The sequence below is a fragment of the Neophocaena asiaeorientalis genome, unplaced genomic scaffold (assembly GCF_003031525.2).
Source record: "Neophocaena asiaeorientalis asiaeorientalis breed wild unplaced genomic scaffold, Neophocaena_asiaeorientalis_V1.1 scaffold134, whole genome shotgun sequence".
Lineage (NCBI taxonomy): Eukaryota > Metazoa > Chordata > Mammalia > Artiodactyla > Phocoenidae > Neophocaena > Neophocaena asiaeorientalis.
Window position 1 is genome coordinate 17,103,201 of NW_020185339.1, and position 19,125 is coordinate 17,122,325.

General features: G+C 37.4%; 1 protein-coding gene across 1 annotated transcript in view; it reads left to right on the forward strand.

The window, feature by feature from the left end:
• The window catches only part of WIF1 (Wnt inhibitory factor 1), an 81,370-nt gene that overhangs the window by 42,400 nt on the left and 19,845 nt on the right, over positions 1-19,125 (forward strand). The window contains exons 3-5 of the mRNA XM_024737090.1: positions 3,639-3,747; positions 15,766-15,906; positions 16,792-16,887. Of these exons, the coding sequence (XP_024592858.1) occupies positions 3,639-3,747; positions 15,766-15,906; positions 16,792-16,887 (346 nt within the window). The remainder of the gene's footprint in view (positions 1-3,638; positions 3,748-15,765; positions 15,907-16,791; positions 16,888-19,125) is intronic.

The window sequence follows — 19,125 nt, forward strand, 5'->3', positions numbered from 1 at the left end:
TGTGAAACTTGTTCCCAAACTTTAAAGCTAGCTCTCTTTTCTCTTTGGCATAGAATTTAGGTTTTATTTGCCCCCAAATAAGTTTTTCCAGGAGAGAGTTTTGGGACTAAGAATGTTTATTATAAATAAAGTAAGAACAGAAAGTCCTGTCTAGGAGTTATAATATGACATTAATAAATCTATCACCTCTTCCATCAGCCATTTTCTGATTTTGAGGGAAATATTTAAGCCCTTAAGCTAAATGAGGAATATATTTCATCTCTACCTCATGGTGATGATAATTTATTTGTAAAAATATTTATATGGTATTGGTTGATTTTGATAGATTGCTTTATAATGACAAAGTGAAACTGAAAGAAGTCAGTGTTGAGATCAGACAAAGGGTTGGTCAATTTCTAAGTGGTTTTCAAGTTGGAGTTTGTAAGAAGGCAGTGGACATGAACATGGACAAAGTCCTTTTGAAAAATACCTACCAGGTATGAAGAAAATTATATACTTTAGAGATTATAGCATCATCATCTCTAAAAAGAAAGCCAAATAAGTAAAAAGGTTTTCTCTGGTAGCTGCCTTTTGCTGATAAGATCCGAAGAAGAAACTGTTTTGACCAGTTCCTTGTGATAGTCTTAGAACTGTAGTAGAAAAGCCATGATGCTGACTGATTCGCAAAGAAATCAAACGGACATCCTAAAACCTGTCGTGTAAAATCTGTGATTGATAAGATCAGAGTATTGGCTTGCCAGAGATGTTTATTAAACCTAGCTGCATGCTGTGGTGAGGGCATGCCAATGCTAATTATAAACTCTCTGGAACTGAATATAGCGCATTCGTGCTTCCCAACCTACTTTACGTGACCACGCTCAAAAGCAGCAACAGGAGACCCAGAGGTTCTATGAAGTTATATGTCTGGACTGAGTGAAATTCTTTCAGCCCCACTTTCTGTGAACATCATCAAAAGCTTTTGAAAGAGACATTCAGAATCTGCTTAAATACCGAGTGTTGTTTTCTGGAAGCACACTTTCAGGGAGACTGCAAGAGATTAAATACATTGTTACGTGAGCGTGGCCCCACTCAATAGAAGCCCAAGAAGAATATTTCAACTCTGATCAGAGATTTATACAAATAGAGCCAATGATTATCATCAGCCACACAGAACTGAAAGCAGGGTAAATGATTAATGCCTGTTGTTAAATAAGTGTATTTATTTCACTATAAAAGTCATGGAACCACATGTGGAAAATTTGGAAAAGAGACAAAAAAGGAAAAAAATCAGTTACTATCAATCCTACACAGTCATGCAGGGCGGGAAAAGAGACGCAGACGTAGAGAAGGGATTTGTGGACACAGGGTGGGACGAAGCGAGAGAGTAGCATTGACATATATACACTACCATGTGTAAAACAGACAGCTAGTGGGAAGCAGCCACATAGCACAGGGAGCTCAGCTCAGTGCTCTGTTATGACCTAGAGGGGTGGGATATAGCTGATTCACATAGTTGTACAACAGAAACTAATACAACATTGTAAAGCAATTACACTCCAATTTAAAAAACAACTCCTACACAGTCATTGTTTTAATCTTGGTGTCTAGTCTTTCATCCTTTTTCTTATTAATGCAAAAAATGATCTTAAAAACTTACTGAAATTATATTAGTTTTTATAAATGCATTTTTAAAATACATCATCCATATAAACACAGATTTAATTTATAACGTGAAAGGTATAATGATGGAGCAGCAAATGATAACATTATGTGTTATTTGAAGCAGTATAGCTACTGAAATGTTTTATTTTCAACATATTTGCACTCTGTCCACTCAGCTCTTTTCTATTGTTAAATGTACTATAAATACAAATATTTCGAATATTTTGGCATGTGGAATTTCACAAGTGGTTGTTGTGTTATTGTTGCTAGCTGATATTACTGTACTTGGTAATATAAGTAACCAAAAGTTATTAATTACAAGGGCATACAGTGCTAAATCCCTTCATCATACCTACCATGATATGCTTTAGAACAAAAAGGGGAAGGACAAAGATTATCTAGTAAAGTATAGAGGGAAGCACAGCCGGTAGAAGTCATTTAAAACACCTAGATTCACGAAACGCCGTCTAAGAAGTAGCCCACTTTTAATAGTCGTTGGTTTTCCTGAAGGGACATAAATAATGTTTTCTTTTTCAAAGGAATTCATTCCAATTGAATGACCTTTCCTGATGACACTCTTTTCATCAGAATTTTTGCAATCCTTCCCTTAGACAGGGTAGGAATTAACTGTCTTATGACCCTTTATCCTCAGGGCCCTCCTAGTAAATGAATTTAGTAAAATTAATTCACACAACTCTTTTTACCCACCCAGGGAACCTTTCACAGTGGTCTTCTGGAACCACCGCCACAATTCAAAGAAGCGGTTGCAGTGGGAACTTGGTCAGTGAAGGTGCCCCTTTTGACCTAGTGAAAGCTGCAAGTGCTTTTCAACTCACTCCAGGCATGGACAGTGTCCCTATAGCTGCTGAGATTACCCTTTTGCATGATCACCCTCATGGTAAAGCCCTTAATGCCTAATACATTGATATTGTGACTTAAGGCAGAAGGTTGTGTCAATGTCTACCATATATCTCTTATATCTTCCACATTGGAAAATAAATTTTATACTGCATATAAATTTTTATACTGCGTATAAGATAGGCTGTATTCTTTTTTAAACCTCTTCCTAGCCCATGTTTATGTAATCAACTTAATTAACCCATCCAAATTCTGGATATCCTACAGATAACTGCAGAACCTCTCAATCTGCCTATCTTTCATTTCAGAATCTGTGCTATTTATTGATTGTTCTTTATTCTTAAGCAAGAACACATTGTTTCTATCACAAACCATTTTAATAATCCAGCTGAGGATCAGTTAAGCATCAAAGCTCTACAGTGAGATTATACATCACTACTTTCAGTATTTCATGGCCATTCAAGTAGCAAGAATCATTTTCTCAACTAGACTCAGTGGGAAAATGAAAATGTTTACAATATAAAGCTTTACGGCTTATTGTCATTATTGAAGAGGTGGTTTTCACATTTTTAGACTTTTCTCTCCATAATTAAATTGAGATGTTAAATATAAACCTTCCAAAGGGAATGATACTGAAAAATAAACATTCACACCAAGAAAATTAAATTTTGGACTTTCATGTCTTCTTTTGCCAATAGGTTGCTGCTTTCATTATCACTTATTTATTACATCTTTCCAAATTCTGGTCAAAGACTCACGTCAGATTTGAAAAGAATTAAAGAATGACCCAAGAAGCTCAGATGGATTTTCTAAGGGCTAGTTGAAGATTGTTTTGACATCACCTGTTTCCTTAAGAGAAGTTTTCTCAATCCTTTTAAGCTAAAAGGCTACCTTGTGAATATCGTGGATATGTGTTATTAATATTTTTAAAGAATCACTTCTCTCCAAGCAGAATCTAATTCTAGAGTTCTAAAACCCAGAAGAGAGAGTTATGCCTACACAATATTTTAAGTGCCGTATGCTCCAGAATTCCTGTAGTGAAAAATGTCAGTCTTCCATCAGAGAGATGATGAATTGAGAAGTGCCTTCCCACTCTCTGTGGTTTCCATGGTACTGATTGTCAATGCCTTTTGTTGTAGGCAGAATACTTCTATGAATTCCTGTCCTTGCGCTCCCTGGATAAAGGCATCATGGCAGACCCAACCGTCAATGTCCCTCTGCTGGGAACAGTGCCTCACAAGGCATCAGGTGGGTGGTCTTCGCCTCAGAGAAAGGTTTACACTTAAAATATAATAGCGATGGGAATAATATTTTAGATCCAGATGTCACCCATCAGAGACATTACAGAATGTTTTCCTGAAGAGATCTATTGATTTTAGGGCAAAGCAGTTGTTATGTCCCTATTTCCTTTGGGCAAAAGATTAGGATAGGCATGAAGAAATGGAAGTTTTAGAATTTTCTAAAAACTCAGTTCATAAATGATTCCAGATTAGAAAAAGAAAAGTCACTATGTGAGATATACTTGGCCAACAAGTGTGAATTAATGTAGTACATATAAATGTGGCAAAGATGCAAAGTAAGTGATCGAGAGAGAATGGGACAAGTCAAGAAAAACTTCCCCTAAATGAACATTGTATTGAATAGGAATTTTTTTTTTTTTTTTTTTTTTTTTTTTTTTAGAACCCACGTCCCCTGCATCATCAGGCGGACTCTTAACCACTGCGCCACCAGGGAAGCCCTGAATAGGAATTTGAAGTAGAGAGGAGACATAGAAAAGTAGGAGAAAGGGGTTCAGTCTTTCAGATCTAATCATCCTTCTCTACTAAGAAAATCCAGTATGCAGTTATTTGTTTAGAACTTTTCAACTTACAAAACACCAGTTCATGCATTATCTAATTTGTGTTCTGGGAGGGCGTCAAGGCCTGAATTAACAGCTCCATTTTACAAATTAGAAAATTGAGGCTTGTGAAGTTTAACTGACTTTCCCATAGTCATGTAATAAGCAGTGAAGCTGAGACTAGAGCCCAGGTTTTATGACTTTTAGAAAAATACAGAGATCACTTATGTAACCTATGTTACATTGAGTATATATATATTTTTACATAATTGTAGTAATATTATATATTTGGTCTTGCATAATGATTTTTTGGCTTTTAACATTTTAACATAAGCATTTTCCCATGTCACTACACATTTTTCCAAAAGTTATTTTTAATGCCCTTATAATATTGTTTTAGGAACATACCATAATTTATTTACTCATTCCCTTATTGTGTTACTTAGATTGTTTTTAGGGTTGGCATACTAGAAATATCACAGTAAACATCATTTTTAAAATAACAGATGGTCAGTAGCCCTGTTTGTCTTATTCACCATGACTGCCAACACAGGGCCCAGCATAGAACAGGCTCTCAGAAAATACTTGTTGGATTCATGTGTGTAGCAAAATCTTAAAGTTCATCTCATTATTCTGTTAAGAATAGATTCTTAGATGTAAAATTATTGTGTCAAAGGATATGAGCTATGAACTTTTTAAAAAGCTCTTAAATTGCCAAAATGCCAAATTACTTTCCGCAAAGGCTGTGCCTATTTGCACCCTGGCTAGCAGTGTTGGAGAGTGCCTGGCTTACTAACTTCATCAACATGTGTTATTAATCATGTTAGCTGTTTTGCTGACTTAAAAAGTGAAAAGTGGTCCCTCAGTGTTCTTTCAATTTGATTTTTAAAATTCCTATTATGAGGTAGGAAGTTATTTTCTTGTATCTGTTAGACAGTGTAAATGTCTGTGTGCCGTGCTCATTTTTATATTGAAATACTGTGGTTCTTATTAATTTGCAAAGCTCACTATAAAGTACTGACTGTTGATTGCAATTTTTTCAATTTATGTTTTATTTTTTTGAGGAGGGATATGCAGAGGCTTTAAAATCCTGTGTGGTCAAAACTATCTTTTCCTTTGTGATGTTTTTCCTATTACTTTTATGCTTGGAAATTAATTCCTATTCCAGAGAACCATTAGGTGATAATTTACACATGCTTCTAATATTTTATAAAAATTTATTTTGGCAGTAGTATGAGGTAGGGCTCAACCTGAATTATTTTTCTGAATTGTTGACTTTTCCAGTGTAAGAGGTTGGACTGACTCAAGATATGCTCTTTATTTTACAATAAGTTTTTTATAGATAAGAGTTGGTTTTAGAGACTACTGTTTGTTCTAATATTATAATATTTATAGTTTTATATTAAAATAATTGATAGCAGAATCCTGTCTCTTAAAAAAGAAGATTAGTCTTGTTCTTTTAGAGGAACATTAGAATAATTTGTCAGACATCAAATGAAGATCTCGTTAGGAGCTAATTTTTTTCTTTTCCATTAGGGTTTATTATAGGATATTGAATATAGTTCCCTGAGCTATGCAATAGGACATTGTTGTTTATACATTCTATATATAATAGTTTGTATCTGCTAGTCCCAAACTCGCCATCCATCACTCCCCCACACCCCTCCCCCTTGGCAACTACAAGTCTGTTCTCTATGTGAGTGTGTTTCGTATGTAAGTTCATTTGTGTCATGTTTTAGGTTCCACAGATAAGTGATATCATATGGTATTTGTCTTTCTGACTTACTTCACTTAGTATGATCATCTCTAGGTCCATCCATGTAGCTGCAAATGGCATTATTTCATTCTTTTTTATGGCTGAGTAATATTCCACTGTATGTATATATGTGTGTGTATATATATATATATGTATATATATATATATACCATTTCTTCCTTCTCCATGCATCTGTTGATGGACATTTAGGTTGTTTCCATGACTTGGCTATTGTAAATAGTGCTGCTATGAACAAAGGGGTGCTTGTATCTTTTCAAATTAGAATTTTCTCTGGATATATGCCCAGGAGTGGAATTGCTGAATCATATGGTAGATCTATTTTTAGTTTTCTGAGTAACCTCCATACAGTTTTCCATAGTGGCCGCACCAACTTACATTCCCACCAACAGTGTAGGAAGGCTTCCCTTTTCTGCACACCCTCCCCAGCATTTGTTATTTGTAGACGTTTTAATGATGGCCATTCTGACTGGTGTGAGGTGGTACGTCATTTTAATTTTGATTTGCATTTCTCTAATGATTAGTGATGTTGGCCATTTGTATGCCTTATTTGGAGAAATGTCTATTTAGATCTTCTGCCCATTTTTTGATTGTTTTTTTTTTTTTTAATATTGAGCTGTATGAGATGTTAGTATATTTTGAAAATTAACCCCTTGTCGGTTGCATCATTTGCAAATATTTTCTCCCAGTCTGCAGGTTGTCTTTTCATTTTGTTTATGGTTTCCTTTGCTGAGGAGCTAATTTAAATTGATGAAATAATCAGGAAATCAGGCACCCTTACAGAGTCCATTTTCAGGTTGTAGTCATCTACTACTTCCAATGTATCTGTATTGCCACATCCCAGCACTGTAAGAGTTGGGGACTAAATAAGCACAGAGTTTCTCTAATTTCCTGGCATAGGTGCCCATGTGGGTATAGACAGGAAGAGTGTGAATCTGAGTTTCTCTTGGGTCATCCCAGTGCTGCCGATATGACTCACAGCCCTCCCAGAGGATTTACTTCCAATCCAGATGGGTTTAGGTTCTAGGAAGCTCCTATGAAGGAAAAAGGCCTTGGGTTCTGGAGATACACTCACCTGAGATTTGTAGCCTCAAGGATATGAATATCCCATTCCAGATACATGGGTACCCCAATTCCGCTCAGATGATAATGCTAGTATTATTGCATACTGCTACATCATGGAGACAAGAAAGTTCTTAGAATATGACCACCAAATTCTTGGAATAGGGCATTACTCAGTCTCATGCCACGTCACTTGGTGTTCCTTTTGAGTTGAAGATAATTTTCTATAAAATTTTTCTTGAGCATATTTGTTCTTTTTCTTAAGAAGTGGTCAGGAGTAAGATAAATACATAACATGTCTCTCAATTTCCATTTCATGTTTTTGAATTTTTCTTTCGTCTTTTTCTGATTATTAAAGACGTACAAACTCATTCAGCCCATTAAAAGGTGTTCATTAATTGCACAGTTATACCTCCTCAACTTAAAATAAATCTTGAATCTTTGGATTTCTAATCAAATGCTTATATCCAAAATCTTCCCGGTTTTATCAGTTTTTTGTGTCTAGTAAAAAAAAAAAGCTTACTGAAGTTCTACTTCTTAGGATATTGAAGCAGTAAGGTTTTGAATATATGATATGAGAACACTTTAATAGATCGTGTTTAGAGAAAACATCATTTGCTAATTAGAATCTTTAATAAAATGTAGAAGAAAAAGTGGATGATACTTTGGGCAAGGTGAGACTAAAAAGAACAAGCCTGGGATGAGGTGACTCATGCACGTGTGTGCGCATTTATACACACACACACACACATTTTACACGGACAACCCCCCCTCTCCCCATAGAGATTTTTGGAGGCAGATGTAGGATTTGTTTGCAGAAATGCAGGTGCAAGAAGTTTATGGGAATTGTAGTTCATTTCAGGGCAGTTACTCATTAGCCTCATTAAGCTCAGTCCCCCCAGCATGAGCAGTGAGGGTAACTTGAATTATTAAAAAGTAACCAAATCAGTGTGTCTTGCTCCTAAGCATCCAGGTAGCGTTCATTACTCTGCTGGTCTATTTAATACCCTCAAGCTGCTAAGGTGTCCTTTTATCCTACAGACTCCTATATGCCTAAGCGTTGCACAAAAAAGAAAACTCTTGATCTTTAACAGTTATGAAGTGCCTGCTTTCTGGCATCTGAAGAGAACAAAAACAGGAAATACAAACTGCAGGGTGGTTCAGTAAAATTCCCGAGTTGGATAACGAAAAACAGTTTCCATCAAGCCAAGGCTTTACCTGTTGGAACACTCTTTCTCTGTCATCCCATGAAACCAACAGAGCAGGGGTGTTTCTCAACCAAGACCATCAGGAATCCAATGTGTAGAAATTGTCAAATAGGTGTTAATGCTGGGAGGACCATCTTCTTCCTGGTGACCCCCATCCTTAGAAAGTGAAGCCCAGAGTAGGTACTCAGTAAGTGTTTGCTGAGAGAATGAATGGATGACTATTTGTGTTGGATGATTTATATTCATGGAACAGCTTATAATCATGTGGTGTTGAGGATGAGATCTCACGCACCTTATTCATCTCTTCCCTTGTTGTGAGGCAGTGGTTTGCATGACCGAGGCTGAGGCTGTATGAGCACCATACTGGTCTCAGTGTGGAAGAGGTCTTTTTTTTTAAGACATCTTTATTGGAGTATAATTGCTTTACAGTGGTGTGTTAGTTTCTGCTTTATAACAAAGTGAATCAGCTATAAATATACATTTATGCCCATTTCTCCTCCCTCTTGCGTCTCCCTTCTACCTTCCCTATCCCACCCCTCTAGGTGGACACAAAGCACCGAACTGATCTCCCTGTGCTATGTGGCTGCTTCCCACTAGCTATCTGTTTTACATTTGGTAGTGTATATATGTCCATGCCACTCTCTCACTTCGTCCCAGCTTACCCTTCCCCCACCCCGTGTCCTCAAGTCCATTCCCTACGTCTACGTCTTTATTCCTGTCCTGCCCCTAGGTGATTCACAACCTTTTTTTTTTTTTTGACTCCTTATATATGTGTTAGCATATGGTCTTTGTTTTTCTCTTTCTGAGTTACTTCACTCTGTATGACAGTCTCTAGGTCCATCCACCTCACTGCAAATAACTCAGTTTTGATTCGTTTTATGGCTGAGTAATATTCCATTGTATATATGTGCCACATCTTCTTTATCCATTCATCTGTCAACGGACACTTAGGTTGCTTCCATATCCTGGCTACTGTAAATACTGCTGCAATGAACATTGTCGTATATGACTCTTTTTGAATTATGGTTTTCTCAGGGTATATGCCCAGTAGTGGGATTGCTGGGTCATATGGTAGTTCTATTTTTAGTTTCTTAAGGAAACACCATACTGTTCTCCATAGTGGCTGTATCAATTTACATTCTCACCAACAGTGCAAGAGGATTCCCTTTTCTCCACACCCTCTCCAGCATTTATTGTTTCTGGATTTTTGTTTGAGTATGGCCGTTCTGACTGGTGTGAGGTGATACCTCATTGTAGTTTTGATTTGCATTTCTCTAATGATTAGTGATGTTGAGCATCCTTTCATGTGTTTGTTGGCAATCTGTATATCTTCTTTGGAGAAATGTCTATTTAGGTCTTCTGCCCATGTTTGGACTGTTTTTTTTTGTTTTTTTTAATATTGAGATGCTTGTAAATTTTGGAGATTAATCCTTTGTCAGTTGCTTCATTTGCAAATATTTTCTCCCATTCTGAGGGCTGTCTTTTCATCTTGTTTATAGTTTCCTTTGCTGTGCAAAAGCTTTAAAGTTTCATTAGGTCCCATTTGTTTATTTTTATTTTTATTTCCATTTCTCTAGGAGGTGGGTCAAAAAGGATCTTGCTGTGATTTATGTCATAATGTTCTGCCTATGTTTTCCTCTCAGAGTTTTATAGTGTCTGGCCTTACATTTAGGTCTTTAATCCATTTTGAGTTTATTTTAGTTTATGGTGTTAGGGAGTATTATAATTTCATTCTTTTACATGTAGCTGTCCAGTTTTCCCAGCACCACTTATTGAAGAGGCTGTCTTTTTTCCAGGCTGTCTTATTGAAGAGGGTGCCTCCTTTATCAAAAATAAGGTGACCGTATGTGTGTGCGTTTATCTCTGGGCTTTCTATCCTGTTCCATTGACCTATATTTCTGTTTTTGTGCAAGTACCATACTGTCTTGATTACTGTAGCTTTGTAGTATAGTCTAAAATCAAGGAGCCTGATTCCTCCACCTCCATTTTTCTTTCTCAAGGTTGCTTTGGCTACTCAGGGTCTTTTGTGTTTCCATAAAAATTGTGCAATGTTTTATTCTAGTTCTGTGAAAAATGCCATTGGTTCTTTGATAGGGATTGCATTGAAACTGTAGATTGCTTTGGGTAGTAGAGTCATTTTCACAATGTTGATTCTTCCAATCCAAGAACACGGTATATGTTTCCATCTATTTGTATCATCTTTAATTTCTTTCATCAGTGTCTTAAAATTTTCTGCATACAGGTTTTTTGTCTCCTTAGGTAGGTTTATTCATAGATATTGCATTCTTTTGGTTGCAATGGTAAATGGGAGTGTTTTCTTAATTTCACTTTCAGATTTTTCATCATTAGTGTATAGGAATGCCAGAGATTTCTGTGCATTAATTTTGTATCCTGCTACTTTACCAAATTCATTGATTAGCTCTAGTAGTTATCTGGTAGCATCTTTAGGATTCTCTATGTATAGTATCATGTCATCTGCAAACAGTGACAGTTTTACTTCTTCTTTTCAGATTTGGATTCCTTTTATTTATTTTTCTTCTCTGATTGCTGTGGCTAAAACTTCAAAAACTATGATGAATAATAGTGGTGAGAGTGGGCAACCTTGCCTTGTTCCTGAACTTAGTGGAAATGGTTTCTCTTTTTCACCATTGGGGACGATGTTGGCTGTGGTTTTGTCATATATGGTCTTTATTATGTTGAGGAAAGTTCCCCCTATGCCCACATTCTGGAGGGTTTTTATCATAAATGGGTGTTGAATTTTGTCAAAAGCTTTCCGTGCATCTGTAGAGATGATCATATGGTTTTTCTCTTTCAATTTGTTAATATGATGTATCACATTGATTGATTTGCATATACTGAAGAATCCTTGCATTCCTGGGTTAAACCCCATTTGATCATGGTGTATGATCCTTTTAATGGGCTGTTGGATTCTGTTTGCTAGGATTTTGTTGAGGATTTTTGCATCTGTATTCATCAGTGATATTGGCCGGTAATTTTCTTTCTTTGTGACATCTTTGTCTGGTTTTGGTATCAGGGTGATGGTGGCCTCATAGAATGAGTTTGGGAGTATTCCTAACTCTGCTATATTTTGGAAGAGTTTGAGAAGGATAGGTGTTAGCTCTTCTCTAAACGTTTGATAGAATTCGCCTGTGAAGCCATCTGGTCCTGGGCTTTTGTTTGTTGGAAGATTTTTAATCACAGTTTCAATTTCAGTGCTTGTGATTGGTCTGTTCATAACATAAATATTTACAATTGTTATATCTTCTTCTTGGATTGATCCCTTGATCATTATGTAGTGTCCTTCATTGTCTCTTGTAATAGTCTATATTTTAAAGTCTATTTTCTCTGATACGAGAATTGATACTCCGGCTTTCTTTTGATTTCCATTTGCAAGGAATATCTTATTCCATCCCCTTACTTTCAGTCTGTATGTGTCCCTAGGTCTGAAGTGGGTATACTGTAGACAGCACATATATGGGTCTTGTTTTTGTGTCCATTCAGCCAGTCTGTGTCTTTTGGTTGGAGCATTTAATCCATTTACATTTAAGGTAATTATCGATATGTATGTTCCTATTACCATTTTCTTAATTGTTTTGGGTTTGTTATTGTAGGTCTTTTCCTTCTCTTGTGTTTCCTGCCTAAAGAAGTTCCTTTAGCATTTGTTGTAAAGCTGGTTTGGTGGTGCTGAATTCTCTTAGCTTTGCTTGTCTGTAAAGCTTTTAATTTCTCTGTCAAATCTGAATGAGATCCCTGCTGGGTAGGGTAATCTTGGTTGTAGGTTTTTCTGCTTCGTCACTTTAAATATGTCCTGCCAGTCCCTTCTGGCTTGCAGGGTTTCTGCTGAAAGATCAGCTGTTAACTTTATGGGGCTTCCCTTGTGTGTTATTTGTTGTTTTTCCCTTGCTGCTTTTATTATTTTTTCTTTGTATTTAATTTTTGATAGTTTAATTAATATGTGTCTTGACATGTTTCTCTTGGATTTATCCTGTATGGGACTCTCTGTGCTTCCTGGACTTGATTAACTGTTTCCTTTCCCATATTAGGGAAGTTTTTAACTATAAGGTCTTCAAATATTTTCTCAGTCCCTTTCTTTTTCTCTTCTTCTTCTGGGACTCCTTTTATTCGAATGTTGGTGCATTTAATGTTGTCCCAGAGGTCTCTGAGACTGTCCTCAATTATTTTCATTCTTTTTTCTTTATTCTGCTCTGCAGTAGTTATTTCCACTATTTTATCTTCCAGGTCACTTATCTGTTTTTCTGCCTCAGTTATTCTGCTATTGATCCCTTCTAGAGATTTTTTCTTTTTTTTTCTTTTTTTGGCGGTACGTGGGCCTCTCATTGTTGTGGCCTCTCTCGTTGCAGAGCACAGGCTCTAGACGCGCAGGCTCAACCGCCATGGCTCATGGACCCAGCCGCTCTGCGGCATGTGGGATCTTCCCGGACCGGGGCACAAACCCGTGTCCCTTGCATCAGCAGGCAGACTCTCGGCCACTGCGCCACCAGGGAAGCCCATAGAGAATTTTTAATTTCATTTATTGTGCTGTTTATCACTGTTTGTTTGCTCTTTAGTTCTTCTAAGTCCTTGTTAAATGTTTCTTGTATTTTCTCCATTCTATTTCCAAGATTTTGGTTCATCTTTACTATCATTCTGAATCCTTTTTGAGGTAGACTGCCTATTTCCTCTTCTTTTGTTAGGTCTGGTGGGTTTTTATCTTGCTCTTTCATCTGCTGTGTGTTTCTCTGTCTTCTCATTTTGCTTAACTTACTGTGTTTGGGGTCTCCTTTTCGCCAGCTGCAGGTTCGTAGTTCCCGCTGTTTTTGGTGTTTGTCCCCAGTGGCTAAGGTTGGTTCAGTGGGTTGTGTAGGCTTCCTGCTGGAGGGAACTAGTGCCTGTGTTCTGGTGGATGAGGCTGGATCTTGTCTTTCTGGTGGGCAGGTCCACATCTGGTGGTGTGTTTTGGGGTGTCTTTGGACTTTTTATGATTTTAGGCAGCCTCTCTGCTAATGGATGGGGTTGTGTTCCTGTCTTGCTAGTTGTTTGGCATAGGGTATCCAGCACTGTAGCTTGCTGGTCGTTGAGTGGAGCTGGGTCTTGGTGTTGAGATGGAGATCTCGGGGAGATTTTCGCCATTTGATATTACATGGAGCTGGGAGATTTTCGCCGTTTGATATTACGTGGAGCTGGGAGGTCTCTTGTGGACTAGTGTCCTGAACTTGGCTCTCCCACCTCAAAGGCACAGCCCTGATGCCTGGCTGGAGCACCAAGAGCCTGTCTTCCACATGGACAGAAGAATCTTCCAAATTATTTTCCTCTGGATATCAGTCGGTAAGGTAACTGCTGGTCATCACAATGCGTATTCAGAAAAATCCACGTTTTACTCCTGTGCTCTTTTTCTTGTTTTTGCTAGCAATTAATATCGTGAACAGGATACCCATTCACAAATGCCAAGTTCACCATAAAAGCAGATAATTCCATACAGCTCTTCCCTACAAGACTGCTTCCAGTTAGTTCTCAAAGTGCCCGATTGTTCAGTGAAGATACAATCCAGGTGCAGAGCAGGGGAAAAAAAAGAAAACTGGGAGAAAAAAGAAGAGGCAGAGATAGAAAAGTAGAGACTGATAGAGGAGAGGGCAGAAAAAAAGGGAAGACATTTGTTACAAACAAGGAAAGAAAAGGCCAGTAAGTGAGGAAGTCTGTGAACTCTACGACAAGAACTGGAGTCTTGCTTTTTGCAAATCATCTCTATCCATGTAGCCTTTCAGATTCCCTTGGTCCCCAAGTAAAATTTCCAGATCCGGGATGCAGCCATAGGAAAAAATCCTATGTATATTTCACAACTATCCCGCAATAACAGATCCAACGCGGTTTTCCTTGTACAGTCCTTTGCTTCCTTTTGAAATGGAAATCCCTACTATGGATTTTTGTATTTTGTAAGTTTGCATTTTCATATATACAATTTCATTAAACCAAGGTTTTCAGTGGGGACAATTATACTTTGGGACTTCAGAAACAAGTTTGGTTTTTTTCTCTCTTTTTATTTCTGTTAAAATATCTGGGTTTTTTCCATCATTTAATTATTTACAATGCTCAGATCTCAAGATTCAGGAGAACTGGAAACCCGTGTTATTTGGAGAAGAGCACAGTAATGAACACTGACAATGCCAAAGCCTTGAGAGTGGTTTCTGGTTGCCAAGCGCGTTAAGAAGATTGTATGACCAACTGGTGTTCAGTGCATTATGGAAAAGAGCACACTGACTTCTAGCTCACTTCTTCTTGTACAACTAGGGGAAAGGTTTATGAAAACTCTGAAGGGAAAGGATTTTTCTTGGCATGGTACGATTTTCCCAAGCTTGGCAGTAACCGTAACCTGCCATACAGAAACAAAAAAACAGAATTTCATATGTATACCTCTTAGCAATATTTGTTCTATTCATAAGGAAGAATTGGAGTCTAGTGGATCAGCTAGATCAGTCTTCTCCAGTGGATATGTTAGGATAATCCAGTGGATTTCAGAATTTATGAAATCGGCCTCTCAGCCAATGACTTGAGCCAATTTCCACCCAATGATTTGTGGGTATTTCACAGCTGAAGTTGTGGACAACTCCTCGCCATCTCTGTACAGCAACACTATTAGTTCCCACTCTCTGCTTAGTCTACACCTACATACCCCAAGTGATCATCAGTTTCACTAAAAAGAAGTGTCTCCTCTTTAGGAACCTAAACCATTAGACATGTCTATTGTGAGATTACTTCATCACAGCAAACTCTCTTCTAGATCCCCAAGATATGGACACTTCTCAATATTAACAAATAGCCTGAGAAAATATTATGTTTATTAACTCAGTCCAATGTTTGGGGTCTAGTCTGAGTTGTAGAATATTTCCAAAGAAGATATTTTGTCACTTTCAAGCATACAGAGTAAAAGTAAACCAGTGGGGTGTTGCTTATGGGGCTTTATTTAATAGATTCTGCAGTGCTGACTTTTAGCTCTTTTTGAATTATATGGAGGCTGGTGAAGGTGTTCACAAAGTTTCTTCTCCTAATTAACCTATGCTACCTATTTGCACCTTTAATTCTTAGAGAACATTTTACCATCTTTTTTTTCCAAGATGGTACAAGTTCAGACTATGAACAAAATATCCCCAGTTTCATATTAGTAGGGTACAAATTAATGAGGGTCATTAATTCTCCACTCAGCATGACGTACACGTTCTGTGGAGAATGCCCAGATAATCAAAATACAGTCCGTACTCTAGTGGAGATACAAGCATGTCTGATAACAAAATGTGAACATTTTTGCTTTGTTCTTTGTCTCTCTTACCAAGATTTCTGTAAAACTGGGATCAACTAGATAAACTGTTTCTCCATACCTTCTTTTTCTTTAGTTGTTCAAGTTGGTTTTCCATGTCTCGGCAAACAAGATGGAGTGGCAGCATTTGAAGTGAATGTGATTGTAATGAATTCTGAAGGCAACACCATCCTGCAGACACCTCAGAATGCCATCTTCTTTAAAACATGTCAACAAGGTAATCAGTGATGGTGATTCCAGAGAAGGCTCATAAGGCTTCCAGGTGTGATTTGGGCCAAACATTGTAGCTAGCTAGCTAGCTAATTATTTTGTATAATTAAAACCACACCAGTGGGAGGAGGGGTAAACGCAGGGTCCGCTAATAGTACTAAGACAGACTTTCTCTGCTTTGACTGCACTCATAAGTTTAGGAACTCCAGTACCCTTCAAAATGCCCTGTCTTCCACCTCTCTTCTTTCCCTCCTCCAACACAATCTTTGGGAGTCCCCACCCTCATAGCAAGGGTTCCAGTCATCACCAGCAACTACTACAAACCATACGCCCTGCCAAAAGCTTGGTGCTTTTGACTTCCAAAGATCACGCCAGTGATCTCTGCCAGGCAAAGGCACCTCTCCATCACAGCCCGGATTCCCAGTTAAGCTTGAAGGCTTTCCCATGCTGTCTCCTTTCCCATCCTGATACAAGCTCTTCCAACACAGAATTTAAGCTCTGGAGGCTTTCAGTGCCCTAAAGATGTACCGAAAGGTCATTCCCTCCTCTGAAAATGAATATTGAGGGCAATATCCATCATTCTGTTTCAGTGTGAATTTAAGGAAATGCAGTAGATTGATGGGTGGGAGGAAGGCAGAACATAAGCTCGCTTTGCCTTCTTCCACGAGCTCCCTACTGTTGGAAGTAGGACTGAGAGGCAGTATCTTACTTTCATGAAGACTTAGTGAAGTACAGGCAGTGTACAGAGAATGAAGTGGAAGTACTGGTATTCAATAAATTATGATAATTGGTGTGCTGGGGAAAAAGTGACCGTTAGCCTCTTCATGCCCCTGTAATTCACTCAACATGATTTGAAAGCTGTCTATATAAACCTTGTTTCTCTTTGGTGAAGCTGAGTGCCCAGGAGGGTGCCGAAATGGAGGCTTTTGTAATGAAAGGCGGGTCTGCCAGTGTCCTGATGGATTCTATGGACCTCACTGTGAGAAAGGTAAGAACAGAGACAGCCAGTTTCCCTGCTTGCTTCCTAATGAAATGGGTGTTACACAGGAGCCCCACATGTATTTTTAACACATCACCTGAAATTATTTTTCTGGTCACATTATAAGGATTTGTGCAGTTTTAAAAAGCCACAGAAAAGCTATTGGAAAGTATTCTTCTAGGAGTGGTTTTCTGTTAAATCCAATATGTGGTGACAGGAGCAGAAAACTGGCACAATGTCTACATTCTTTGTGGCCACTTTCACTCTCTTCTACCCCCCTCCACAATTCACTATTATATATACTATGCTTTAGCATAATCTTATGAAAGTTTTGAGTTTTTTTCCCTCCACTAAAATGGTTTTTAAAAGCTAGTATTATGAGTGATTTGAAAGTATCTACTCCAATTAAAAGTAGCTTGTTTCACAATTAGGTCTACACCTGAGTTATGAAGGTGCTCTAGGAAAAAAAAAAAAAAGGATGAAAATCATTTGTGTAGTAAATATATATATTTCGGTGAAATTACTACTAAGAAAGCTATATGAAAAAAGAGATGAACATGAAAATGTTTATTAACCACAAAGGTGTCTAAACCACAAGCTCACATATACTGAGCTTATTTAACCAGAGTAAGCAAAATATTTTTCATCTTCAAAAAATAGACTTTTTTCTTGTCTGCATTGATTTTTTTCTTTATTTTATTTTCTTAATTGAAATATAGTTGGTTTACAGCGTTGTTAGTTTCAGGTGTACAACAAAGTCATTCAGTTATATATATTTTTTTTTCAGATTTTTTCCCATATAGGTTATTACAAAATATTGAGTATAGTTCTCTGTGCTATACAGTAGGTCCTTGGTTATCTAGTAGTGTGTGTATCTGTTAATCCCAACCTCCTAATTTATCCCTCCCCCACCTTCCCTTTCTCCTTTGGTAACCATAAGTTTGCTTTCTATGCCTATGGGTCTTTTTCTGTTTTGTATATAAGTTCATTTGTATCTTTTTTTTTAGATTCCAAATATAAGTGGTATCATATGATATTTGTCTGTCTAGCTCACTTCATTCAGTATAATTATCCCTAGGTCCATCCATGTTGCTGCAAATGGCATTATTTTATTCTTTTTATGGCTAATATTCCAGTGTGTGTGTGTGTGTGTGTGTGTGTGTGTGTGTGTGTGTGTAACCTTTGTCAGTTGCTTTGTTTGAAAATATTTTCTCCCATTCTGAGGGTTGTCTTTTCTTCTTGTTTATGGGTTCCTTTGCTGTGCAAAAGCTTTTAAGTTTAATTAGGTCCCATTTGTTTATTTTTTAATTTCCATTACTCTAGGGGATGGATATAAAAAGATACTGCTGCAATTTATCTCAAAGAGTGTTCTGCCTATGTCTTCCTCTACGAGTATTATAGTATCTGGTCTTACATTTAGGTCTTTATAACATTTTGAGCGTTTTTGGTGTATGGTGTTAGAGAATGTTCTAATTTCATTCTTTTACATGTAGCTGTCCAGTTTTCCCAGCACCACTTATTGAAGAGACAGTCTTTTCTCCATTGTATAGTATTTCCTCCCTTGTCAGAGATGAATTGACCATAGGTACATGGATTTATTTCTGGGCTTTCCATCCTGTTCCATTGATCTATGTGTCTGTTTTTTGTGCCAGTACCATACTGTTTTGATTACTGTAGGTTTGTAGTATAGTCTGAAGTCAGGGAACCTGATTCCTCCAGCTCCATTTTTCTTTCTCAAGATTGCTTTGGCTATTCGGGATCTTTTGTGTTTCCATACATATTTTAAAATTTTTGCTCTAGCTCTGTGAAAAATGCCATTCGTGATTTGATAGGGATGACACTGAATTTGTAGATTGCCTTGGGTAGTATGGTCATTTTAACAATATTGATTCTTACAACCCAAGAACACAGTACATCTTTCCATCTGTTTGGGTCATCTTCAGTTTCTTCCATCAGCATCTTATAGTTTTCAGAGTACAGGTCTTCTGCCTCCTTAGGTAGGTTAATTACTAGGTATTTCATTCCTTTTGATGCAATGGTAAGTAGGATTGTTTCCTTAATTTCATTAATTTCTTTCTGATCTTTCGTTGTTAGTGTATAGAAATGCAACGGATTTCTGTGTATGAATTTTGTATCCTGTAAATTTACTGAATTCATTGATGAGCTGAGTAGTTTTCTGGTAGCGTCTTGAGGATTTTCTATATATAGCATCATGTCATCTGCAGACAGTGACAGTTTTACTACTGC